The following is a 27,697-nucleotide window of genomic DNA, read 5'->3' on the forward strand; positions in this document are numbered from 1 at the left end:
TAAAACAAATTTGTCACTGAATTTACCCCTTTTGTTTTTACACTGAACTCTGAGCTCTACTTTGATGTCCAAACTTGTGAAACATAGACATCTATGATTGGTTCAGATTTGGTCTGGTCCAACCAAAATTAGTCTTGTTTGGGGGCAGAGGTCATAAAAAAATAATAGCCAGTGTGTAGAATAATACACAAATATGCAAAGAAGGATATTGCATATTTATACACGTGTACCTTTAGGATTTAGGTCACCATGAACAGAATGACATTCATATCCATAATTATGCATTTTTGTTTAGTACAGATCAGGGACCATGATGAAATCAGTCACCCTTTCCCTGTCCTCCCTCCCAGCTGCTGGTCTAAATACACACGACACAGGCAGCATGAGCTTAGCCTGCTCCATAATCACCAGCAAGCTTACTGCTCKCTCCACCATGCCTTGGTGAGGGCCTAACCCTGGTCCCTGACACAACATTCCCTGCTCACTCTGTTCAGGACGACGACATGTTCCGGTATTCATTATTTAGAGCCCTGAGCTCTATGACTAAGTCTTCTGAATGTTCTCTGGTGGGTTCTACCCGTGCAATGATTCTACTTCAGCACAAGCACAGCGTAGGCTAAATAAACGACTCAGTAAGAGAATAAGGAAACCCTTTGGCTGACTATCATTGCAAAGATCTGAGTTGACTCTGTCATATCAATGGCACGCGAGACCCATAGGTAGTAAGTGTCAGTGATGTGAAACAGCCTACATCCCACTGGCTGAGAGGAGGCAAGTTAAATGTGGAACACGTGGTCAGATGTCCGCGTCATAAGACCGTAGGAAGTTATGCACGTCAGTTCACCATCATCATGTCTTGCTCTCCTCTCCCTCCGCAACCGGATCCTGGACTCCCTGACGGGCCGCACCCAGGTGGTGAGGGTAGGCAACAGCACATCTGCCATGCTGACCATCAACACGGAGGCGCCTCAGGGGTGCGTGCTTAGTACCCACCTGTACTTCCTGTTCACGTACGACTGCGTGGCCGCGCACGACTCCAAAATCATCATTAAGTTTACCGACGACATGACGGTGGTAGGCCTGATCACCGACGACAATGAGACAGCCTATAGGGAGGAAGGAGACCTCTCCCTCAAACAACAACCTCTCCCTCAAAATCATCAAGACAAAGGAGCTGATCGTGGACTACAGGAAAAGGAGGGCCGAGGGGGCTATGGAGCGTGTCGCGAGCTTCAAGTTCCTCTGTGTCACCATCACTAAGGACCTATCATGGTCCATACACACCAACACAGTTGTGAAGAGGGCGCAATGCCTCTTCCCGTTCAGTAGGCTGAAGAGATTTGGTATGTGCCCTCAGCTCCTTAAAAAAAATTCTACAGCGGCACCATTGAGAGCATCTTAACTGGCTGCAACGTCGCTTGATATGGCAACTGCCTGGCATCCGTCCGCGAGGTGCTACAGAGGGTAGTGCGTACGACACAGTACATCACTGGGGCTGGGCTCCCTGCCATCAAGGACCTCTACTTTGACGTCCAGGCTCCCGAGTGGCGCAGTGGTCTAAGGCAGTGCATCTCAGTGCTAGAGGAGTCACTACAGCAGACCCTGGTTTGATCCCGGGCTGTATCACAACTGGCCGTGATTGGGAGTCCCATAGGTCGGCGCACAATTGACACATCGTCATCCAGGTTAGGGGAGGGTTTAGCTGGGGTAGGCCGTCATTGTAAAATAACAATTAGTTCTTATCTGACTTGCCTAGTTAAATAAAGGTTAAATAAATACCAGGTGGCGTCAGAGGAAGGCCCTCAACATTGTCAAAGACTACAGCCACCCAAATCATACTGTTGTCTCTGCTACCGCACGGCAAAGGGTACCAGAGTGCCAAGTCTGGGATCAAAATGCTCCTGAACAGCTTCTACCCTCAAGCCATAAGACTGCTGAACAGTTAATCAAGTGAAAACCTGGACTATTTGCATTGACCCCGTTTTCTTTTTTGCACTGGTCTATGAATACTCACTGGACTCTACCCACACTTACTACACTGACACTCCAACACACACACACACACATTCACAAACTACATACGCTGCTGCTACTCTGTTTATTATCTATCCTGATTGCCAGGTCACATTTACCCCTAACTACATGTACAAATTACCTCGTACCCGGACTCGGTACCGGTGCTCCTTGTACAGTGCTGTGAAAAAGTATTTGCCCCCTTCCTGGTTTCTTATTTTTTTGCACATTTGTCACACTTAAATGTTTCAGATCAAACAAATTTTTATATTACACAAAGATAACCAAAGTAAACATAAAATGCAGTTTAAGTGATCATTTTATTTATTAACGGAAAAAAGCTATACGAAACTTCATGGCCCTATGTGACAATGTAATTGCCCCCCCTTGTTAAATCATGAATTTACTGTGGTTAATCACAATTTTTGGAAAGCTGAGTTCAATTTCACTAGCCACACCCAGGCCTGATTACTGCCAGACCTGTTGAATCAAGAACTCACTTAAATGTGACAAAGTGAAGTAGGCCAAAAGATCTCAAAAAGCAAGACATCATGCCGCGATCCAAAGAAATTCAGGAACATATGAGAAACAAAGTAATTGACATCTGTCAGTCTGGAAAGGGTTACAAGGCCATTTCTAAAGCTTTGGGACTCAAGCGAACCATGGTGAGAGCCTTTATCCACAAATGGAGAAAATTTGGAACAGTGGTGAACCTTCCCAGGAGTGGCCGGCCTACCAAAATTACCCCAAGAGCGCAGCGACGACTCATCCAAAAGGTCACAAAAGAACCCACAACAACATCTAAAGAACTGCAGGCCTCACTTGCCTCAGTTAAGATCAGTGTTCATAACTCAACCATAAGAAAGAGACTGGGCAAAATTGGCATCCATGGCGAAAACCACTGCTGACCAAGAACCACCCAAAGGCTCGTATCACATCTTGATGATCCCCAAGACTTTTGGGAAAATATTCTGTGGACTGACGAGACAAAAGTTGAACTTTTTGGAAGGTGTCTCGTTACATCTGGCATAAAACACAGCATTTCAGAAAAAGAACATCATACCAACAGTCAAATATGGTGGTGGTAGTGTGATGGTCTGGGGCTGCTTTAGGACCTGGACGACTTGCTGTGATTGATGGAACCATGAATTCTGCTCTCTAACAAAAAATCCTGAAGGAGAATGTCCGGCCATCAGTTTGTGACCTCAAGCTGAAGCGCACGTGGGTTCTAACACAGGACAATGATCCATAACACACCAGCAAGTCCACCTCAATGTCTTAATAAAAACAAAATGAAGGTTTTGGAGTGGTCTAGTCAAGGTCCGGACTTGAATCCGATTGAGATGCTGTGGCGTGACCTTAAAAGGCGGTTCATGCTCGAAAATCCTCCAATGTGGCTCAATTAAAACAATTCTGCAAAGAAGAATGGGCCAAAATTCCTCGCCGGCGATGTGAAAGACTCATTGCCAGTTATCGCAAACGCTTGATTGCAGTTGTTGCTGCTGAGGGTGGCACAACCAGTTATTAGGTTTAGAGGGCAATTACTTTTTCACATAGGGCCATGAAGGTTCGGATAGCTTTTTTCCCTTAACCTCTCTTGGGTAGGGGGCAGTATTTTCACGTCCGGATGAAAAGCATGCCCAGAGTAAACTGCCTGCTACTCAGGCCCAGATGCTAGGATATGCATATTATTAGTAGATTTGGATAGAAAACACTCTGAAGTTCCTAAAACTGTTTGAATGATGTATGTGAGTATAACAGAATTCATATGGCAGGCAAACACCTGAGAAAAAACCCACCAGGAAGTGGGAAATCTGAGGTATTTAGTTTTTCAACTCTTTGCTTATCCAAGATACAGTGAAAATGGGGTCATATTGCACTTCCTAAGGCTTCCACTAGATGTCAACAGTCTTTAGAACCTTGTTTGAGGCTTCTACTGTGAAGTGGGGGCGAATGAGAGGGGAATGAGTCAGAGGTCTGCCAGAGAGCCACGAGCTGACCAGGCGAGTTCACGTGAGAGAGTTGCATTTCTGAAGACAAAGGAATTCTCCGGTTGGAACATTATTGAAGATTTACGTCAAACATCCTAAAGATTGATTCTATACGTCGTTTGACATGTTTCTACGGACTGTAACGGAACTTTTTGACTTTGTCTGCACCTAGTGATTGCACCGCATGAATTTTGATTACTGGGCTAAACGCGCTAACAAGAAGGATGTATTTGGACAAATTATGGACTTCATCGAACAAAACAAACATTTATTGATTCCTGGGAGTGCATTCAGATGAAGATCATTAAAGGTAAGTGAATATTTATAATGCTATTCTGACATCTGACTACACAACATGGCGGATATCTCTTTGGGTTGTGTTGGTCTCTGAGCGCTGTCCTCAGATTATTGCATGGTGTGCTTTTTCCGTAAAGTTTTTTTGAAATCTGACACAGCGGTTGCATTAAGGAGAAGTGGATCTAAAATCCCATGCATAACAGTTGTATCTTTTAGCAATGTTTATTATGAGTATTTCTGTAAATTGATGTGGCTCTCTGCAAAATAACCGGATGTTTTGGAACTTCTGAACATAACGCGCCAATGTAAACTCTGATTTTTGGATATAAATATAAACTCAACCGAACAAAACATACATGTATTGTGTAACATGAAGTGCTATGAGTGTCATCTGATGAAGATCATCAAAGGTTAGTGATTCATTTTATCTCTATTTCTGCTTTTTGTGAATCTTCTCTTTGGCTGGAAAAATGGCTGTGTTTTTCTGTCACTTGGCTCTGACCTAATATAATCGTTTGGTGTGCTTTCGTCGTAAAGCCTTTTTGAAATCGGACACTGTGGCTGGATTTACAACAAGTGTATCTTTAAAATGGTGTAAAATACTTGTATGTTTGGGGAATTTTAATTATGGGATTTCTGTTGTTTTGAAATTGGCGCCCTGCAGTTTCACTGGCTGTTGACGAGGTGAGACGCTACCGTCCCACATACCCTAGAGAGGTTAATAAATAAAATCATCACAACTGCATGTTGTGTTTACTTGGGTTATCTTTGTGTAATATTTAAATTTGTTTGATGATCTGAAACATTTAAGTGTGACAAATGTGTAAAAGAATAAGAAATCAGGAAGGCGGCAAATACTTTTCCACAGCACTGTATATASGCTCGTTATTTTTATTTTGTGTAATTTTTCGTACTTTTAAACTAAGCATTTCACAGTAAAGTCCACACCTGTTGTATTCGGCGCATGTGACAAATAAAATGTGATATCTGCTCTAGACAAATATACTTCTGGTCAAGAGGGATTAGGTCCAACTGGTGTGTTTCTGTGTGGGCCTATGCACTACTACCTGAAGAAATACAACTTGCTGAAGTGGAATAGCCTGAATGCCATGGTGTAACTGTGTCACTTCCATCACTTTCCTTGACCCAACCTGGGCTAGAACTAGGGACCCTCTGAACACAACAAACTGCTTCCCACGAAGCATCACTACATATTGCGCCACAAAAGACGCTGCACTTGCAGAGCAAGGTAAACAACTACTTCAAGGTCTCAGAGCGAGTGACGTCACTGATTGAAAAATTACTAGGGCGCACTGCTAACTAGCTAGACTTTTCACACCGGTTACAATGTCATGCAGTCTTGATTTTCTTAGCCCCATTTAGTTAGTGTCTTGCTTGGACAAGCTACATAGACTGTGTGTGTGGGGGGGATTCTGACAGCTGTTTCTCCAGAGATCTGTACGGTAGAGCTGGACCAGAGCCAGGTAGCAGGCTGTTAAATCCCATGGTGGATCATCAGGTTGGTTGCCAAGCTACCCTGGCAACAAAAGGCGAGACTGTAGACACCCGACCTCAGACAGACAGCGTTATATTAAGAGAAGGGACACATGAAAGGTGACAGAGCCCAGTTTTCAAAAGGATTTGACGAGGACACACACACATTAGGAACAGAAACCACCAACTCGCCCTGATCGAAGAGAGCATGGGCAACAGCCAGCAGGCGTATCAAGAGTCTAGTAGTCACAGTAAAACAGGTCCACATTGACCAGAGGCTATATAGGCTGTCTTGCTGGGAGAACATACCAAAGATTGAGTGACAAGAAGTTTTGACCGCACCCCTTTTAATTTGAATGAAACTTACTGTACATATTTTGCCAGAAATTTACTTTTCGGACCTGAATGAGGGTATGAATACTTTCTGAAAGCACTGTATAGAATACATCCAGTTCACCATGTTCAACTGTAAACATGTCAACAGACCATTGAATGGTACCCTGTCCGTGTGCACTGACTGCAGTGCCATACTCTGGCTCTTAGCTCTATTCCAAAGGTCATTAACTGACAACACAGGGCTGAAGGAAGTAAATTGCATCTGCTTGCTTTGTTGCAAGTTGCAACAGTACATTGGCTAAGTTTGCCTTGGGTCTCTACTCTACTTCGGTCATAATGTCAACAGACACAGCAGAGCCTTCCAAGGCATGACGATGACAAAGGCAGAACCCCGGGTAAGCTGCAAAGGACACAGTGTCACATTCAGAAAGAACCTCAGTCACTGATTAGGGGGAACGGATTAGCCTAAATACTGTGGGGTGAAATGTGACAAACAGCCTATACCATGTTCGCCGCGAATGGAGCATGCGGTCCGCCCTATACCACCAGCTCCAAGAACACACCTGGAAGCTGGTTGCATCATGCAGAAAGGCCAGTTTAACCTGTTACAGTGTAGTCTATGGACTCGCATATCCATATTTTCAGTTCTTCCAGTTAGATGATGATACAGTACAGTACAATGCAGCTCAATCACATGACTCCTCTATTCCTGATGGACACAATTGTAAAGTAGCATATTGAAAGAGAGAATAATACTGCTGTCCACCAACTGCCTGAAAACAGACCTAAAATGGGGCCTAAAGGTGTCAGCATGCTTCAGTTCGGCTGGCGCGTTGCCAAACTCGGCTAGGCGAACCAAACGAGTGTGCTCGCATACTCCCTTAAAAGACTTTCGATTGAAAAAAAGCGGCAATAGTACTGTTTGTCCATCCTGAGACGACGTAGCCAGTATACACTTCCTCAAAAAAGTCACAATTAATCTAAGATAACTCAAGAAATCTGTCAGAAATGTTGACGCTTTTGCCGAGGAGATCTTAGTTGCGCAATTTTGCATCTAAGATGTTATGTTCAGTATTTCTCAGGTGAGAAAATGTGCATGAAAACGAGTCGTCTTCTCATTGAAATAWCCCTTCTGTTGCCTCCTGAGTGGCGCTGCGGTCTAAGGCACTTCGTCACTACAGATCCGGGGTTCGATCCCATGCTGTGTTACAGCTGGCCGTGACCAGGAGACCCATGATGCGGCGCATAATTGGCCCAGAGTCGTCCAGGTTAGGGGAGGGGTTGGCCAGCCGGGATTTCCTTGTCCCATCGCGCACTAGCGACTCCTTGTGGCGGGCCGGGCGCCTGCAAGCTGACTTCGGTCGCCAGCTGGACAGTGTTTCCTCTAACACATTGGTGTGGCTGGCTTCCGGGTTAAGCGAGCAGTGTGTCAAGAAGCAGTGCGGCTTGGCAGGGTCGTGTTTTGGAGGACGCATGGCTCTCGACCTTCGCCTCTCCCGAGTCCATAGGGGTGTTGCAGCGATGGGACGAGACTGTAACTAACAATTGGCTATCACGAAATTAGGAAGAAAATGGGGTAAATGTACAAAATAATGTATGAAATATCCCTCCTGTTGACCAATCACAGATGAAGGGACTTGGACTTTGGCTTGCCTCGAGTAAAAATTATTTGTGCACGAAGAGCTGAAAAAAAACTTGCCGAACACCAGAACCAACAAAAACATCACCAAATATGCTAACTGTTCCAAACTGTTTGATGGGAAGCATGCGGGTGCCTTAAAGAGTAGAGATGAGACTGGCTGCATTGTTTACCATGTTGGCCCACTTTAGTGCTGAAACCTGGCTGAGTGGGTGTGTTAACACCACCCATGTTTAAGGGGGGTTACACTGCTTAGCAGCAGGAACAAAGCCCTGAACACATTAGTTTCACTCCCATAACAAAGACTGTCAGAATCTGAATATGTCATCATGACATCAACGGGGAAGAATTCCACAATCCTTACTTTACTGACTGCTAAGCATTCCCTTGTTCCAAAATGAGGAATCCATCTACTTTGAAAAGACAATGAATGGGCATAATTTCATGCAGAAATGGGTAGAAAATCCATGGTGAAGATTACATTTCTCTTATCCCATTGAAAAATGGCCAAAGTTTTTCCTGTCCAGGCTGGGATTAAAATGTATGCTGGTGTCTGATACACCCTGCTCAGTTAAAATACTAGTAGACTGGACTGTAATGTAAACATCATTTAGGATGGCAAGAAGAGTCAAATTGATAGTCAGCTATCATTATGGCAGGCAAGCAGTATTTTGTGGTTGAGTGTTTAATCCAAGCCTGTTTTCAGATACACTCCTCTATCTCAGGCCTTTTTAAAGTGAACTCCGGGATAAAGAAAAGCGAAAGAATTCAACTCTCTTTGTATTCACATTGCCCTTGCCTTTGAATGAGGACTCAGCTCTTTTGCCAGTTCACTTCACCTATTTTGTGGTCCGAGTCCTCTCTACAGTCACATTGCCATATTTAGAAAGGAACCAAGATCTTTTTCCAACATTCACACAATGCACTCTGGATTTTTACAAAATGCAGGAGAAGCCATTCTACCAGATCATGTTATCTAGATATACCTACTTACATTTTGGAAGCTAATAGATTGCATTTAGTTAAAAGATTAGACGTAATAATTAGAACACGATAATATTAACATGTAAATATCATTGGTAACAGAATAAATAGCAGAAGAATCAGGCAAATTAAATAATACAATTGTTCACTCAATGTAGGCTACCGCCCCTTTAAGAGATAGCATTGCTTTTGTGGTTAGTGCCATCAGGGATCCTTGGGACATCTAAAACCTAAATCCTAACCCAACCATTTTAAAATGTCAACTTCAATGGGGTAACGTCAGAGTTGGGATGTCCCAAGGAAGCCGGATAGAAAGGACCTTGATTTTGTACTCTATGTTATGACTCTCACAAAATATGTCTACTCACACTATTCAAACCCCATGATCGAATAAACAGCGTATGAACCTCTTAGCCTAAAGATCACATATTGCAAATAAATAATCTTTACATCATGTCAGTACAAAACTCAACACATTTTGGAATTTCTGTGCATCCTTGACAATCAGTTTGGGTCTCTTTTGGAGGGGTCTGAGTTCCTTTGGAGTGTTCACACTGCACAAACAATTAAGCGAACTGAGTTCACAAAAATTGTCTGAAAGGGACCATGTGTGAACACACACTTAGAGCCCATCACTGCCTTGCTAATGGTAGGCCTAGTGATCGAGAGAGGAGAGACCTCCTGGCATATTCCAGAGAGCTGCCTACAACAGATGGGGTGGTTGTTAACAGGTTGAATCGGGCTTCGCCAGCCGCCAACCCCCCACTACCACCACAGAGAGGGCAATCCCTACTCACCATGCCACACCAGTCAGCCTGCCTATGGTATGTATGCTAGGCTAGATAATACTCACTTCCCATTCAGGCCGGGGGCCTAGACCTAGCTATGATGTGCTCAAAAATAATGCACACCATTATAGATGAACACCAAAGTAAACCACGACAGTCTAATTCACAATAAACCACAACCCTCTTTATCCGGAGTTTGTAGTAATCGGAAGGGATATGGTGGTTACTGCGTGTTGCTGTGCTTACACCTCAGCCCAGGAGGAGCCTCATGAGTCTTTACTCAGATTTGGCTGCCTGTAATCACCACAGTACAATTGACATTATGGAGATGCTAGAATGAAGCTGGCATTCAGACAAGACAAATCAAAATAACAGCCTCTTTCTCTTCCCTTGACATCTCAAGCTCATCTTGGTTTCAATGAAAACCTACCCCATGTTACCAGATCAAGTTGGTCTTCATATATAAAACAGCAAGTCTCCTTGTCCTCTGGATTTGACAGAAAAATAATGATTCCACCTGACTGGTTGTCAAGATGATCTTTTTATGACAATTGCTTGCGTACTAGCTAACATCTATAAATCTATATACATGACTAGACCATCAATAGTACTTGCCCAACAATTAATTAAAAGTATCGCCTTGTCAGACCATTAACTTACTCTTTTCCAGCTGGCTGAACGGTGTTATTACTGTAGATAGATATCTAACAATATTGCTTGGCGAAGCACAGAATTTTCCAACCTTACGTACACATTGTTGGATTACTTCATGGAGCAAAACATTGATTTAATTTAATAATGTAACATTTTCTAAATTCAAACGAACCCCCTGCAACTAGACATGGACGTTTAGAAGACATAGGTTGTCTTCAAAGTCGGGTTAACGTTAGTATTGCCAAGTTAAGGTTGGTCGAAAATGATCTGTGATAGCTAACAGTACCTAACCTGTAACAGCTAAATATGGAGCCTCACGTTACGTTAGCACGTTAGAATCTGCTACCTAGACAAAACCCCAGTTGATTACCGTTACACCCACCAATAGACCTCTATGTAACTTAGCTAGTTATGCTAGCTATGACACACTGATAGCGAACATTACTATATATACAATAACTAGTCAACCATGTAGGTACATGCCAAGTAAGTTAGTTAATTTAACTAACGTTAGCTACGTTAACTAGTAAAGTTCACCAGACTAGCGTTAAAATGTCTAGTTACCGTAACCTTTAGTTACATCCGCGGCAGGGCCTTTAGCTAGCAACAAGCTGCTAACTAACTAATTTGGTAACTTACAGACATAACTACGGCAACCATATCGTTAGCCAAGTTAGGCTACTATAACAACACATGCTAGTTTAATTGATACGCATACACATGAGCTAATATGTTATTAATGTGCATTGGTTGTCTAGTAACGTTAGCTGGCTCGTGAGCCAAAGTGAGTTAAAAGTGAGTTAAAGTTAGGCTAGCTAAGTTGACTAACGTTAGCTAGCTACTCAATAAAACCACCCCAACTTTGCAGCTGCCTCAGTCTCGGCGTCTACCGTTGCTGTGTGTTCACCACAGCAACACAAAAGCTTCCCCAACAACTCCCAGCGAGCAAAATGTATCGAGACCTGAGAACTTACCATCGCTTCTCTTTATTTCAACATACACGCCAACGATGATCTTTCCAAAACTACCCGCCATTCTTCATCAGTGAAGAGAATATTCAGAAAAATATAGCTAGTCTGTTTGTGTTTGAAATAGCAAAATGTTTGACCGGGAGAGGAGGAAGCCGAGTGCAGCAAGATAGGAAGTGATCAAACTGTGTAACTGCGCATGCACAGAAGTGCCTTGTGTAAGGTGTTGACAGTCATTGGTGTTGACCAACTTCAGGTTTTCATCCATTCCAAATTCAAGTTAGGCCACCTGTACAGGTGAATGGTGGCATACGATGAATCACCAACGATTATGGATAAACTGACAATATACATGTCTTTCCGCCCTAACGATGGGAGTCGTTGTACACAAAGCAACAAGTCAGGTTGTCTAGCTCCCGCCTATCCTTTCTTTGGATTGGTGCATACATCTTAATATTGTTATCTAGTTTTGAATATTCGACGAGGGTCGTTGACGTCAACCGCTTGTATTCAATGGAGAGAGACCATATCCTACTAGCCTCATGTCATTAATATGCATAGCCATCTCCGATATAAAGTGTTTTTTCTCAAAGTTGCCGGGAATGCACTTGTAAATTAAAGAGTCAGTCTGTGATTTCTACATCAAATGTTTAACTTTTAAATTCATGATGTATAGCCATTGATTCTTGAAGAATATTACTTACACATGCCTCATGATCTTAGTTCAACTGTCTTACCCCATCAGAACCCAAAATATAAGCTTTTAAACAATGTAATTGTAAACAAACACTATGTCATGATTAAAACGATCCTTTTGATATCATAGATGTTCAGTCCTTGCATCCATAGCTCTGTCTATGACTCTTGAGTGTTTACATTTCTCCAGCCCCATCCCTCAGCTGTTTACCGAAACAGTGGTGGGGTGTACGCTTTATTATTGTTTGAACAGCAGATTGCTGGCAAGAAAAAGTATTTGAACCCTTTGGAAATACCTGCATTTCTGCCTAAATTGATTATAAAATTTGATCATCTTGGTCACAACAATAGACAAACACTGTCTGCTTAAACTAATAACACACAAAAATTATACGTTTTCATGTCTTTATTGAACACACAGTGTAAACAATCACAGTGCAGGGTGGAAAAAGTATATGAACCCTTGGATTTAATAACTGGTTGACCCTCCTTTGGCAGCAATAACCTCAACCAAACGTTTTCTGTAGTTGCGGATCAGACCTGCACAATGATCAGAAGGATTTTGGACCATTCCTCTTCACAAAACTGTTTCAGTTTTCTTGGGATGTCTGTTGTGAACTGCTCGCTTGAGGTCATGCCACAGCATCTCAAACGGGTTGAGGTCAGGACTCGCTGACTTGCTGCACGTCTGAAGTTTGCAAAAGTGCACCTCAATGTTCTACAGTGCTACTGGCAAAATATTCTGTGGACAGATGAAACTACAGTTGAGTTGTTTGGAAGGAACACACAACACTATCTGTGGAGAAAAAAATGCACAGCACAACAACATCAAAACCTCATCCCAACTGTAAAGTATGGTGGAGAGAGCATCATGGTTTGGGGCTGCTTTGCTGCCTCAGCACCTGGACAGCTTGCTATCATCGACATAAAAACCAATTCCCAAGTTTATCAAGACATTTTGCAGGAGAATGTTAGGCTACCTGTCTGCCAATTGAAGCTCAACAGAAGTTGGGTGATGCAACAGGACACTCCTAGGGAGAGTAGCAACAGTGCTGAACTTTCTCCATTTATAGACAATTGGTCTTACCGTGGACTGATGAACATCAAGGATTTTAGAGATACTTTTGTAACCCTTTCCAGCTTTATGCAAGTTAACAATTCTTAAACTTAGGTCTTCTGAGATCTCTTTTGTTCGAGGCATGGTTCACATCAGGCAATGATTCTTGTGAATAGCAAGCTCAAATTTTGTGAGTGTTTTTTATGGGGCAAGGCAGCTCTAACCAACATCTCCAATTTCGTCTCATTGATTGGACTCCAGTTTAGCTGACCCCTGACTCCAATTAGCTTTTGGAGGTCATTAGCCTAGGGGTTCACATACTTTTTCCAATCTACACTGTGAATGTTGAAATTATGTATTCAATATAGACAGGAAAAATAAAATAATTTGTGTGTTATTATTTAAGCACACTATGTTTGTCAATTGTTGTGACTTAGATGAAAATCAGAAATCCAGGTTATTCCAAAGGGTTCTGTCGTGGTAATTTCCTTTATTACTAAACGAGGAGAGTTTACAAACCACACACAAGTCAGAGTTATATTTTAAACTCCATCTTTAATTATATGAGCTTCACCATAGCCCTTTGACTCTCAGACCAATTCAGTGTCTATAAATGAATTCTCTGAGAGTGCTTACAAAAGAATACTTAGTATCTTTTATAGCCAAGATACACCCCTCTCAACTCACATGACGAACCACAGATCTTAGGAACTTCACAAAGGGCCTTTTACTTTAGAGAGGAGTATCCCATAGCCAGATAGCATTAGCTATAAATTATCGTTCAGTTTGGTCTCTTAGACGAGGTTCTACTTCTCGTTCTTGGTACTTCTTAGTACCAAAACATTACCTCATCCAATGGCATATATCAATTGTCAATTCTAGATACCCCCATCTCAAATACACCCCCTCCTGTACAAGCTCACGGAGGGGAGTGAGCCTCTAGGTCATATACTATGAAAGATAAGTGCAACATCAGAGGGGACATACAATGGTTCCAGACACTGCCATARTCCTCCCCCCAATGGGAAAATGAGGGAATGACTGCAGTACAGACATAGTGGAGCCCTTCACATGGTTTCACAAATATATACATTATGAAGACAATGTTCAAACCTGACTTCTCCCTTTCTGATATTCTGCCTATTACCAGACATGTAAAAGACAAGCCTGACCTCTACCCTCTCTGGGCCCCAAGTGACTTTTCCCTAGAGGAGAAAGGAAAATGCAACTGCCAACAGTATAGTCCAAAAGAAGACATTCTAATGACAAGTATAAAGTACATAAAACATGTTGTTTATCTATATTACCTAACTAATTCTGATTCAGCTACGACAGTTCTCATACTTTTTCTTGCCACTGTACCTTTTAGAAGTCTTCTTTGTATAAATTCCAGTCAGAGAGGCAGCATCCCTTTTCATTTGTGCAGCATTCCCATTCAGAAGGGCTCCATCATCTTTTGTAGGAGCAGCATTCCCTTTCAGTGGCTCCTGCTCATTTGAGGTTCTGCACATCTGGGTTCTGGGGTTTAAAGTATGGAAGAAGAAATTAAGAGAGAGTATGGAGGTGTAAATCACAGAATGAACTCAGGAGATAGCAAAGGAGTGATATTATGGAGAGACAGCTAGTGCCATCCAAGTTATATTCTTTATCATGTACCCTGCTGCTCTTTTGTCTCTGCAGAGAACATCATAATGCATGCTGAATGAATACCCATGTAAAATAACAGCAGTATGTATTTCGATGGAATGTACTCTAGGTAATGTAATAACACAATGTAACAGTAATGGTTTTAGAACATAGTGTCGCAACAAAATGTAAGAGCAATAGAAATGGTTCTGAGAAAACATTGCGGGAAGGTTCTGGTAATGTTGATGGACACATTATTAAAAACACCTATAACGACTCTCATAAAGTTATAGTGTGACGTTATTACATGATTGTTCCAGTAACGTTCCCTAAACATTCTTCAGCAATCATGTCTGGATTCAATTAAATTCGTTCTGAGAAAACATTACTGGAACGTTCCGCTAACGTTAATGGAGATGTCATCCGAGACACCTATCCAGCTATAAGATCTTAATTTGATCAGTTTCTCACAGCAGGAAAATAATCCTGCATTAACAGGAAATGTGAATTACTATGTGGATTATAATTAATGGATATTTCTGTATGTATGGGTTGATACATTTTTTAATTGAAAGTGGAAATTACAAACATTAGCATTTTTAAACCTCTAATAAACTACAAGCTTTCATTTCATGCAGCGCCGGAACATTTCTCCAGCAACACGGTGGTCAAATTAAGATCCTGTATAGGCCTATCAAGCAATTATGTGTACTGATAACAACAAACTGCCTCCAAAAGAAAACTCCAGCTCCAACAGCACTAGCAGAACTAAAACTGAGAAAGAATTTATACATTATTTTAGCAATAAGCACATCTATGCTGTACATACCTACACGTACGTTATGGTCACAAGACGCATGCCTCCTTACTGTCCCTATAATTTCTAAGCAAACAGCTGGATGCAGGGCTTTCTCCTATAGAGCTCAGATTTTATGGAATGGTCTGCCTATCCATGTGAGAGACGCAGACTCGGTCTCGACCTTTACGTTTTTATTGAAGACTCATCTCTTCAGTAGGTCCTATGATTGAGTGTAGTCTGGCCCAGGGGTGTGAAGGTGAACGGAAAGACACTGGAGCGACGAACCGTCCTTGCTGTCTCTGCCTGGCCGGTTCCCCTCTCTCCACTGGGATTCTCTGCCTCTAACCCTATTACGGGGGCTGAGTCACTGGCTTACTGATGCTCTTCTATGCTGTACCTAGGAGGGGTTTGTGCCGTGGGGGAGATCTTCGTGGGCTATACTCAGCCTTGTCTCAGGGTAGTAAGTTGGTGGTTTGAAGATATCACTCTGGTGGTGTGGGGGCTGTGCTTAGGCAAAGTGGGTGGGGTTATATCCTGCCTGGTTGGCCCTGTCCGCGGGTATCGTCAGACCGGGCCACAGTGTCTCCCGATCCATCCTGTCTCAGCCTCCAGTATTTATGCTGCAGTAGTTTATGTGTCAGGGGCTAGGGTCAGTCTGTTATATCTGGAGTATTTCTCCTGTCTTATCCGGTGTCCTGTGTGAATTTAAGTATGCTCCCTCTAATTCTCTCTCTCTCTCAATTCAATTCAAGGGGCTTTATTGGCATGCTGTCTCCGTCCTAGCTCATTAATGTCTTAATCGAAATTACGGATTCCCTCTAATCTGCTCGTCATTCCCTTATGCCATAGTTTGTACCTCTCAATTGTCAGTAGAAACCACATTTGTGTACGCAAGTCAGCCATAGCTCCCGAGTGGCGCAGCAGTCTAAGGCTCTGCATCTCAGTGCTAGAGGGGTCACTACAGACACCCTGGTTCAAATCCAGGCTATATCACAACCGGTCGTGATTGGGAGTCCCATAGGGCGGTGCACAATTGGTCCAGTGTCATCTGGGTTTGGCTGGTGTAGGCTGTCATTGTAAATAAGATTTTTTTCTTAACTGACTTGCCTAGTTAAATAAAGGTTAAATTTAATGAAAAAAAATACCAGTTATGTTTTTTAAAAGGCTGAATTAACTGCTTCGCTGCTAGATAAGTATCTGCTGATAGCCAAGTGTAGCAGTGGTAAGGATTCACTCCATGGTGCTGAAAAGAAAGCTTTTCTGTTGGGACAGCTTTATGTAGGCCCTAACAGTTTGTGGGTACCATTTGTCACCATTATAGTGCAGTTAATGTATTGTTTAGTGTTGTGCTGTGTAGTGGCTTTGCTGGCATGCATCTACTTCAAAATGGAGTTAGGCTCAATGGCACTGCCAATGCTGTCACAGACGCTATAATGGAACAGATACAAAGATGAGTCCTCTATCTCGCTGGCCTGTTGTTTTCAATCGTATCTGCACTCTCATTGGCTAGAATGGTCCCACCTGATCTCGCCTCCTTCCGCATGCCTGCCATCTTTGAGGACATGTATTTCCTTTGTTAGAGCGGTCACATGTATATCTTGTCAATATAATAGACAATCTTTGGCGCTACATCACAAGGTTATGCGCTCCTCCCCCTCACAGCAGCGCTAGATAGAACTTTGTGGAATAATACACACCTACGGAAAAAATAAACGTGTCACAGCAAACATTACTTTATTCGGAAGGCCTGATGTGAGATATGGCATATACACAGAGTGTACAAAACATTAAGATATTGAGTTGCATCCTCTTTTGCCCTCAGAGCAGCCTCAATTCGTCAGGGGATAGACTCTAAAAAGTGTCGAAAGCATTCCACAGGGATGTTGACTAATGCTTCCCACAGTTGTGTCAAGTTGGCTGGATGCCTTTAAGGTGGTGGACCATTCTTGATACACACGGGAAACTGTTGAGCGTGAAAAACCTAACAGCATTGCACTTCTTGACTCAAACCGGTGCGTCTGGCACCTACTACCATACCCTGTTCAAAGGCACTTAAATATTTTGTCTTGCCTATTCACCCTCTGGATGGCAGACATACACAATCCATGTCTCAAGGCTTAAAAATCCTTCTTTAACCTGTCTCCTCCCCTTCATCTACACTGATTTAAGTGGATTTAACAAGTAACATCAATAAGGACCATAGCTTTCACCTGGTCAGTCTGTGTTCCTAATGTTTTGTACACTGAGTGTACATTCTACGTGATCAATTTGGGTCGCGGGTTTACAATTTAACCTTTTCTGAGATCTCTGCCAAGAAAGGAGGAAAGAATCAGCCTGTGGGCTTACTGCACATGCAAAAATACACACACACATCAAAATCTGTGTGAGGCTATTTGCTCATCAAGTCTCTTTTTCTGGAAGTCATCAAGATGGAAGTCTTATTTTTGGGGGGTAAGGGCCACCTGGAGGTCAATTCTGACATAAGCTGTATACCAAGATGGTAGATCATTGAAAATATTTCACTCAGGCTTTTTACCATTGAAAGAAATTGGCAGTTCCAGACTACTTAACTGGGTGTCTCCCATAGACACCAATGCAATAGCAGTTGTGTCTGGTCTACTTAGTTAATGGACTTTCATTAACTAAGTACCTCTTCAATCTCTGTTGTTCAAAAACAAGTGAGCACAGTGGATGGAAATGAAAATGCCACTTCATGGTCACTGGATGCCGACAGCCCTGCCCATTTCTTCCGTTTCGCTTTAGCCAGACAACTTTGCTTTCATGGGCTGCAGATTGAACAAATGCTTTCGTCTTCATCTTGCTGCAAAAGTCCAAACCTTAAAAGAATATATATTTTGCCCATGTGACTGTTTTAACTGCTTATCAAAAACAGTCATGACCAATGTCCATTGTCGAAAAGCATACTAGGCTGTACTGACAAACAGTAGAATAAAATTGTCCACTAAAATCAAAGTAGACAATAGTCAAAATTCTCATCTTTATCCTTAATAAGTGTAAAATACAAATAACATTAAACAAACACCTCTCATCCACACAAATAAACTCTACTTAACTTACAAAAAGATCTAGATAAAGTGTAGCCGTTCAGAAGGGAAACATGAGTGTGGTGGCTTCAGCTGATCGCATCAGCGGATATTGCACCAATTGGATTCCCATTAATTACATGCGGTCTATTGAAGTCGACCAGTTCTGCACATGCTTCCCCAATGCTGGATGTCACACGCTCTCATGCGCTGATGTAACTAGCTGTTACTCGCTATGCTTGCTGTTTCTGATATCCCACCACCACCACCCCAGCCTCCACCTGTGGGTTCTGTGTTTCTTCCGTCGGGGGGGGATTTGATATAGCATATCGTGCTCACTGCCTATAGTTCTACTTTAACATTCATATGACGCTTGGCTCTGGCAGTGAGCTACTCTGCAGGACAGAGCTCTAATGCCAAGACAGGCATTGTATTATTTTCTAATAAATTGTTAAACGTTCACGTGGTGTTTTCTTTCTGAAAATTCAAAATAAAAATTCTCAAGAGATTAATTTGTACTGTCTCTGATTTCATGATAGGTGGCTGTTCAGGTGCACCATCAGTCCCATCTCCTGGCCTCCCTGTCCATAGGCCTACACTCAACACAGAGTTTCTCAATCTTCAGTCTCTGGACCTCAATCTATGGGGTGTATCTGATCAGCAAGTTAGGCAGACTGTAATTAGCTCACACGTTGCAGTTTTCATTAAAAGGCACAAACTGTAAGTCCAATGTACTGTAACAAGTGTCGGCCTGACACTTTGGGAGGACTGTGGGCAGTGAGGGGTATGGGCGTTTGCAAGTGTACCCACCAAATATACACACTCATTGGACTAAAATGGAACTGTCAAACATGTTCTTATTTCTGTGTGATTTGTTTCTGGTTGATTGGGTTGCGCCTTTAAGGGAGTAGGTCCATTGCAAGCCAGTCCGTAGTACTATAAAAAGCTTAAGAAACACTGCTTTAAGAAGGGGTTGTGAATGGCTTGATGAGGCCAAGGTCCATGGCCTTGACCAGGCAGGTGCGTGCCACATCGATCACAAGCTGCCTCTTGGGGTTGTCCATTGCTTTGCCAATCACTGTCAGGATCTCCAGGATCTCGCTCTCGATCAGCTTCTTGGCTAGCTCGTTGTCGTCCGAGTTCAGTATGTTGTACACAATCACCAMGCCTCTGTGCTGGATCTGGGGCTGGTCATGGAGAATGAGCCTCTGAAGGATCTCCATCCACTGCAAAGTCTGCGGAGTGAACCGAGAAAACACTGGTCAGTCAAAGTGATGAAGTGGATGAGGCCTCACCACACATTTTGAATAAGTYTAACTATAAATCAGTGTTGTGATGATACAAATGTATTAACATATAACTATATTCAGTGTTGTGATTATACATATTGATTACGTAACACATAACTAGACATTGTTGTCATGATACATATTGATTGGTCACAACTATAAATCGATGTTGTGATTGATTGGGACAATTCGTCAGTTCAAATCAGTTAATATCTTTGCACAGGAACTGCCTTTGGGTCACCCCAAGGTGAGTGTACTAGTGTGAATGCAACCAGACAGACATACCACCAGGGTCATCTTGGTGCACAGTTTCTTCTGGGCGGCAGTGAGCATGGCCAGTGCTCCGGCTGCAGCTCTCTGGAGCTTTTCATCGTCCTCAGCACACATCAGCACCAGCAGCTTCAGCCTATCATTCCCATCCTCCAGGTACCGATCCTGCACCTGAACACACAATGGTGACGTTAGTTACACTGGGTGACATGTTTGTTACCTGCACAAACACAACACACAGTATGTGATGACACTGTTCCCTAAGATTGAGGGGTGTCCTCTCACCTCTTTGCACGTCACCAGGTTGCACATGCACTCTGTGGCTGCCTGTCTGATATGATCATGGTCTTCAAACATGTACTGCTCAATCTCAGGGAGAGCCTTCTCTTTCAGGATCTTCACTCTGGAGCCGTGAAGGATTGAGAAGGAAAGAGTTAAGAATGCACGCGACACGTCCATTCTCCTCCACTAAAAACGCTCTTGCAGCAACTGTCTCATCTCCTCCACTCAAAACCGCTCTGCAGCAACCGTCTCATCTCCTCCACTAAAAACGCTTGGCAGCAACCGTCTCATCTCCTCCACTAAAAAACGCTCTGGCAGTAACCGTCTCATCTCCTCCACTCAAAGACGCTCTGGCAGCAACCGTCTCATCTCCTCCACTCAAAAGCTCTGGCAGCAAACCGTCTCATCTCCTCCACTCCAAAACGCTCTGGCAGCAACCGCTCATCTCCTCCACTTCAAAACTGCTTCTGGCAGCAACCGTCTCATCTCCTCCACTCAAAACGCTCTGGCAGCAACCGTCTCATTCCCTCCACTCAAAAACTCTGGCAAGAACCGTCTCATCTCCTCCACTAAAACGCTCTGGCAGCAAACCGTCTCATCTCCTCACTCAAAAGCTCTGGCAGCAACGTTCATCTCTCCACTCAAAATGCTCTGGCAGCAACCGTCTCATCTCCTCCACTCAAAACGCTCTGGCAGCAACCGTCTCATCTCCTCCACTCAAAACTCTGGCAGCAACAGTGAAAACTAAAACAACTGGAATGTTCCCAGAGCATATCTGAGCTCACAGCTGTTTTCTGTTTAGAGTCATATTTATTTTGACAAACTTCTTGAACACTTGTCCTCTCACACATCTATTACCTTATAGTGATTGTTGAATCATCTGTAATAGTCTCAGGTGTTTAGTTGGGTTATACATACTGTGGTGTGGTTGGTAAATTAACAGGCCTCACCTCAGTTTGTCGTTGAGACCAGCCAAGTTGGTGAGACTCAGAAGTGCCCAGCCAAGTTGGTGAGACTCAGAAGTGCCTCGTAGTTCTGCACCCCGTCTCTCTCAGGGTGCAACAGGCTGACCAGAGGACGCACCACCTCATAGATCTGTCAGAGAGAGAGATGACAAGGCAGGGTGAGGGAGGTAGGGTAAGAGAGAAAGAGAGCAGGAAGCAGAATGAGAAAGAGCCCACACCCTCTCCCCCACGTCACAGGAAGTGGTCAGACAGCTTCTTACCCTCTCTCCTGGGAAGGCAATCTCTGGGTTGGACACAGCAGCAATCTTGGCCAGGGCGTGGGAGGCCCTTATTTTCCCTATAGCTGATCCCTCCAGAGCCAATGGGATCAGAGCCTGGGGATCACACCACAAGAGATCAGAGGTTCAGACAGTCAGAAATCCACTGGTTAGATAAAGGTAATACATCAAATGTAAGGCTGGTTATAGGTTGAAATAGTAATGATTCTAGAACGGAGGATCTGATGAGTCTGTTGTGTCTGTCACTCACCTTGCCCCCTCCATGGGCGCAAATCGTGCCACGGTCTTTGGCATCATCTGCCAAGGCAAGGAACACTCTGCGGATGAAAGCAAACACCATTGATTTCAATCTGATTTGTTCTGCAGCATTGCTTATTGCGTGTACTGACTGTAGGTTGGCTCTGGATAAGAATGTCTGTGACAGCTAAATGTTCGAGCCTAGTACAGTCCCAGGTTGCTCACCTTGCCAGCATCTCTTTGGTTTGGTCAGTCAGGAGAAGGTTGTCAGCTTTCACCATGACAGTGAGAGCTGAGATGACCCCTCCCTTTAGCATCCTCTTCACTCTCTTCTGAATGAAATCCTTCTTGTCCTAAGGGCAGAGAAGCGTGTGTATTGTCAGCACCTCCCTCAGTCAATATACCTAGGACCTCAAAATACAAATATTAAACTTTGCTGACAGTAGAGAGCAGCATAGTCACATGTATATAGCCTTTATACTAGTTTAGTTTACAGTGACTTGGTGTCCAGTTATTTCCTGATATAAATAAGGACGACTTGTTTGGTATGTGTTTTTTTATTAGGATCCCCATTAGCTGTTGCGAAAGCCGCAGCTACTCTTCCTGGGGTCCACACAGAACATGAAACATGACATAATACAGAACATTAATAGACAACAACAGCTCAAGGACAGAACTATATACATTTAATTACGGCACACATAGCCTACACATCAATACATACACACAAAATATCTTGGTCAAATAGGGGAGAGGCGTTGTTACGTGAGGTGTTGCTTTATCTGTTCTTTGAAACCAGGTTCTCTGTTCATTTGAGCAATTGGTGATGGAAGGGAGTTTCATGCAATAATGGCTCTATATAATGTATGCTTTCTTGAATTTGTTCTGCATTTGGGGGCATTGAAAAGACAACTGGTGGCATGTCTGGTGTGTGTGTCAGAGCTGTGCGTAAGTTGACTATGCAAACTTGTTGTACAGTTCTGCCTGCTGGACAAACAGGGGGAGGCCTGTGTCTTTCTCTTATCTTACCTTGGGGTGCTGCTCAGGGACATGCTGCTTGGAGAACTTGGCCAGCTGAACCAGCTCAGGCATGATGTCTTTCTTCTCATAGCTGTTGGTGCAGTTGACCAGGGTACAMGCCACAGCATACAGGATGGTCTTATCTTTAGACTGTATCACAGGGCAACAGGGAAGAGCGAAGTTAGGTACTCTCCTCCAGGTCCCATATGCACCCTTTAATGCCACTATGCTCCTGTCATGTTCTATGAGTTGGCGTCTCTGCTCTGTCTTTAATAGTACAGTACCTACCGTGGCCAGTTCAAACATGGCTTTCATGGCAGGCTCGTCCTCAACAAAGTCATCCTTTACATCAGCGTCTTGGGTCAGGTAGGCCAGACCTTCTATAGCCCACTTCCTGGTCTTTGTGTCCATGGCAGAGTTACACAACCACCTGACACACAGGTAGAGGGTTAACAGGGAACCGGCCATTTCTAAATCACACTGAGGGAATATAATATTGTTCTCTCTGCAGCTGAAACACGTCAATATGTCAATACAAATAGCCCATAATTATCCAGATAAAGAGTCGTAATTGTCTGGACTTGGTGTGTAATTAGTCAAGTTTAAGGGTACAGATATGTTCACATTCTATTACTCCTGATAGTTGTAGTCCATAAAAGATGTTATGTCTGTGATCAACTGTGTCTATGAATACTTCAGTGATATTAAGACCACAAAGTTACGTAATGGCAGATAAGCTTTCAAAGCTACCGACCCAAAACAACAGACTCACTTCCTGCATTGCTTGGCCAGTTTCTCAGTGGAGCCCTCAGCAAACTGCCTCATACTATAGTCATCTCCACCTGCTGAGCCCAGCTTACACAGACCCTGGGGAAAGGGACACACACAAAACAGTGAGTTCATGAACTTGGAGGGAAAGTTACCCTTAGCTCAATCTGAAGAGTCACTGTAATGTTATCAAACATGAAGAACTATCAATGAACCCCTCAAAAGAGCACATTTCTATTCTATAGTATGGAAAGCTACAGCTCACTCACCACCAGCGCACGGATCTTGATCTTCTCGTTCTTGGTCTTCTTGTAGATGTCTTTGAGCAGCGACACGCCGTTGGTGATAATGAAGGAGGCGCGGCTCATCTTCGTTGAGGAGTGGATCAGCGCTTCCACGGCGACCATCTGGTCCACCTCACGCTCAGAGCCGCACAGCGCCACCATCATCTCCATAATGCCCTGGCGACCCACCAGCTGGTTGCCCACCTCAAATGGCCCCTGCAGCAGGCCTGACAGAGCGTTGATGGCGTGGATGTTCCTGTCCATGTCGTTGGGGTCAAACTTGCCTCTGTGGAGAGAGTCAGGGTCAGGGGGAGTAGGGTTAAGGGTAGATGAGGGAGGTGGGGAGAGGTCAGGAATAAATGTTAGTCAGATGATTTAGTACTCATCACCATCATCAACTATAGTGCTGATTAGATATGCTACTCGTATGTTACTGTTATGTTACTAATATGTAACTCACTTGATGTACTCGTCACAGACTTCCCTGTAYTGGTCTCTCTCGGGGTCACAGCGGAGGTCGTCCCAGAGCTTGTCAAGCAACACGCTGGCGATGAGCTGAGTGTTCTCCGTCATGGGCAGCTGGTCTGGGAGGTCAGGTATCTGGCCACACACCTTCAGGATCTTCTTCAGACCTGGCGGGGGGTTCACAAAGCCAGATGAATGACAACTTCCCTAAATMAAGTTGAACAACAYRGAGGAAGGAAATMTTACTTTGTGAKGAAACAGTCTTGAAAATGTTCATCTCGTCTTTGGTGTCATAAACAATCAGTGGCCCTGTGTAAGAATTTCCACGACAAACATTTATCAAAGGTCTACTTAGTGTCACAGATCATGATCAAAGCTAACCGACTCGCTCACCATGGTCGATGGTGAAGAGGCTCTTGGAGTGGTCATGGTCTTTCTTGTCCTTYCGAGGCACGTTCCTGCACAGCAGGTTCAGGGCCTGGTCTCTGCCGTGTCCTGAAACCTTCTTACTGGCAACCATCTCCAGCAGGGCCATCAGGATGCTCTTCAAGTCTTTGCTTGCATCTGCAGGGGAACAGAATAAGTGTCAGACCAGTTTTATTAAGCGTTTATAAAACACAAACAAGTAAATATATAACAAGTAAATAAATATAAAACACAACAATGTGTTTATATAGCTGATAGATGCTATTCTGAGGCAATTCACATTGGGTAAAAAACACTACATACATGTATATAAATGTAGGGCTTTTGACTGAAACAGGATAGGAATGCAGAAACGTAAGTGGATGTCTCACCCAAAACCAGGGCTTCCTCCTTCCCATAAATCCTCCGGTCTCCTCCGGTAAGGGAGTCGTTGATGCACTGGAACAGGTCGGAAGTTGCCAAGGCGATGTCCTCATTGTCGACAGCCATGATGCTGCACAGCTTGTCTATGCCCACCAGGTGGATAATGGCCATGGTCTGTATAGATACAAACATACAGGTCAACTGAGTGTACACAAGGGGGACTATGGCTAGACATTACAATAGAAACTTTGAAAAGGATCCATATCTGTCACAAAGGACCAGGAATTGGGAGGATTGGCTCCCCTTCTTACAGAATCCCTTATGCACCGCCCTGTCTTCACCTGCCCCTCACCCGTGCTTTGTGTCCAGTGCACATTCCCGCGAAGGTGCGGATAGCGGCCAGGACCATCTCTTCTTTTCCGGTCTCAAGCATATCCAGCAGCAGAGGCACTCCGTTGTTCTGGAAGATTCTCTCTGCGCCAGCATCTTCTCTGGCCAGAACCACCAGGTTGTTAGCAGCCTACATGGGAAGTAAATACTATTCATACTGGCATAAAAGTTACACACATTGCATTTGATATCAGACTGTAAAAATATTAAAGACCACAGCATCATGCTTATTACAGTAAGTGGAATCAATGGAACTGATCTCTACTTCGGTGTCATTCAAACCTTTTCCTTCTTGTCCTTGTCCATCTCCTCATCAAGCAGAATGTCAAACATGTTCTGAACCCGTGAGTCTGTGGAGAAGGTTGTCTTCAGCTGTAGACAGAGAGCGAGAGAGAGAGAGAGAGAGAGCGAGAGAGAGCATAAGAGACAGAGAACATAAGAGGGAAAGAGAGATGCAGGTAAGTACCATAATGTGTGTTTTTATGTCTTGTTCATAAGTCAATCAAATATTATAATCACATAGTTATCAGTAAGTAAACCAATGGCTCGTGTCTAAATGGTCCCAGTTGGTAGCAGACCTTGGCTTGGATTTCAGCCCCCAGCCTCCTGAGGGTCTCCAGGAAGGTCTTGTTTTTGGGCTCGATGGTGGAACACCTCTGGACGTCTTTGAAGGCCATGTCCAGCTTGCCCAGCTTCTCCAGAGCCTGGCACCGCCGGAACAGGGCTTTYACGTCTGTTGCATCCACGTCAATGGCTGTTGGAGAGCAGAGAATAATACAAGTGTCTGGGTTGAAGTGAAAATATCACTGTGGTATGAGCATAATCCATTATTTGTCATTTTATGTGACAGTGAGCATGGCAAAATAAAAACTTTATTTTAATTCTTGTTTATTTCTAAACATTTACTAGATGGTACTGTACCTTTGGAGGCATCAGAGGCTGCATTGGTGTAGCTTTCCTAAGAAAGAAATAGTGTTCATAAACATCAGAGGATCAGGAAATCACACCCAGGGAGTAATAATTATAAAACAATTCCGTTTTTGCTTGATGAAGGCCTGTGGTTGAGGTTAGGTGTTTACCTTTTTCAGGAAGCAGGCTGATCTGTTCCTGTAAATGACAGCAAGCACCTTTTTGTCTTTGCACAACTTGATGGCTTTTGTGTAGCACTCAATGGCCTTGTCCACCTCACCGGCTTGGAAATGCTTGTTTCCCTCATCTTTTAACTGAATTGGATCTACCATCTCTCCCATCTGGTGAGGAAATGAGAAGTTGTAGTTCACTGGTTCCAGGTTACAGTATGACTTGAACATTAAAGCCAATGAATGACTGGTACTTAAAGAGTAAACAGCACATGTTTCTGGAACATTACATTACTCTTCTAACACTATAAATTGAACATGTATCTCTATACTGAATAGAGAAACAATACATTTAAAAGACAATTCTGAATCTGGAACAATGCTGTAAAAAAATATACCCACCTGTTCCTGGTAGATTGTAACTTTTACAACCACTTTTACAAACAAACACACATTTAAGTCAAGAAGAATGCCAGCTAAAACACCATCATCTTGACAAGGTTCCCATTCATTTTGATCTCCAAAAAATACATATAATCACAGTTCAAAATTCTAAATCAGCATGAGTGATACACCTCACTGTCCCAAAAATGACAAACAAAAATAATATTGTAAGAAAAAAGAAAACTCTTCTTACCATTCTCACTACAATGTCTCCTTACCTGAGTCCCCTTTAGCAAATGGCCCAGCACGTTCTCTAACTTTAAATGGCCCCCCCGCATGCCTTATTTTGGCATAGTTTTGCACCCCAGTGGGGGCCTTACCACTAATACAATCATTCTAATGGACAGCCACTCCACCGCTCCTGATAGACAATCACCATGTCCCCTGTCCACTGTCCCCTGTCCTAGAGCCCCTGGAAGGCAAGCATGTCACTCAAGACTGTGTACACTCAATACATGTCTCTCAATAGCACCATATAATACCTTTCAGGATTGTGTATTCTTCTCTTCTCCTTTTATTTTCACTTGAGTGTCTAGTGTTGAGCTTCGGTCCCTATTTTTTTGGTACTAGTGCAACCCCACCCCTCCTTTATACTCATCTCAATGAGGTGGGCCAAAACCAGGGTGGGACCATTTAAAAAAGGGATGGGGGTCTACTCTACACAGAACAGACACTCCCTGAGAGAACTGTACACTGAATTCTCACATTTAGCATTGGATCGGATTTTTAAAAATGTCTCATTGCTTTTATG

The 27,697-nt window shown here is 43.4% G+C and overlaps 2 protein-coding genes across 8 annotated transcripts in view; both read right to left on the reverse strand.

Annotated features, from left to right (window-relative positions):
• LOC111974824 (kinesin-like protein KIF2A) overlaps window positions 1–11,367 on the reverse strand; it is a 35,276-nt gene extending 23,909 nt beyond the window's left edge. For 5 of the 7 annotated variants that reach the window (XM_070447068.1, XM_024002849.2, XM_024002850.3 and 2 more), the window contains exon 1: window positions 11,171–11,360. In XM_070447068.1, coding sequence (XP_070303169.1) covers window positions 11,171–11,231 — 61 coding nt within the window. In that variant the 5' untranslated portion in view covers window positions 11,232–11,360. Of the gene's footprint in view, window positions 1–11,170 lie in introns of all 7 variants that reach the window. The other 2 variants (XM_024002851.2, XM_070447069.1) reach the window with 2 other exon arrangements.
• Window positions 11,368–18,325: 6,958 nt separating this feature from the next.
• On the reverse strand, window positions 18,326–27,494 carry LOC111973702 (protein unc-45 homolog B-like). Its single transcript, XM_024001084.1, is given in 21 exon segments — window positions 18,326–19,621; window positions 19,961–20,116; window positions 20,231–20,348; window positions 21,178–21,224; window positions 21,227–21,322; window positions 21,453–21,566; window positions 21,721–21,787; window positions 21,933–22,060; window positions 22,737–22,877; window positions 23,016–23,157; window positions 23,500–23,594; window positions 23,765–24,065; window positions 24,240–24,411; window positions 24,638–24,808; window positions 25,042–25,207; window positions 25,386–25,553; window positions 25,706–25,795; window positions 26,002–26,177; window positions 26,345–26,381; window positions 26,503–26,673; window positions 27,429–27,494. Coding segments are annotated over 20 exon segments (2,829 nt in total). The 5' UTR covers window positions 27,429–27,494; the 3' UTR covers window positions 18,326–19,348.
• Window positions 27,495–27,697: the final 203 nt, after the last annotated feature.

This window comes from Salvelinus sp. IW2-2015, linkage group LG15 (genome assembly GCF_002910315.2).
Source record: "Salvelinus sp. IW2-2015 linkage group LG15, ASM291031v2, whole genome shotgun sequence".
Lineage (NCBI taxonomy): Eukaryota > Metazoa > Chordata > Actinopteri > Salmoniformes > Salmonidae > Salvelinus > Salvelinus sp. IW2-2015.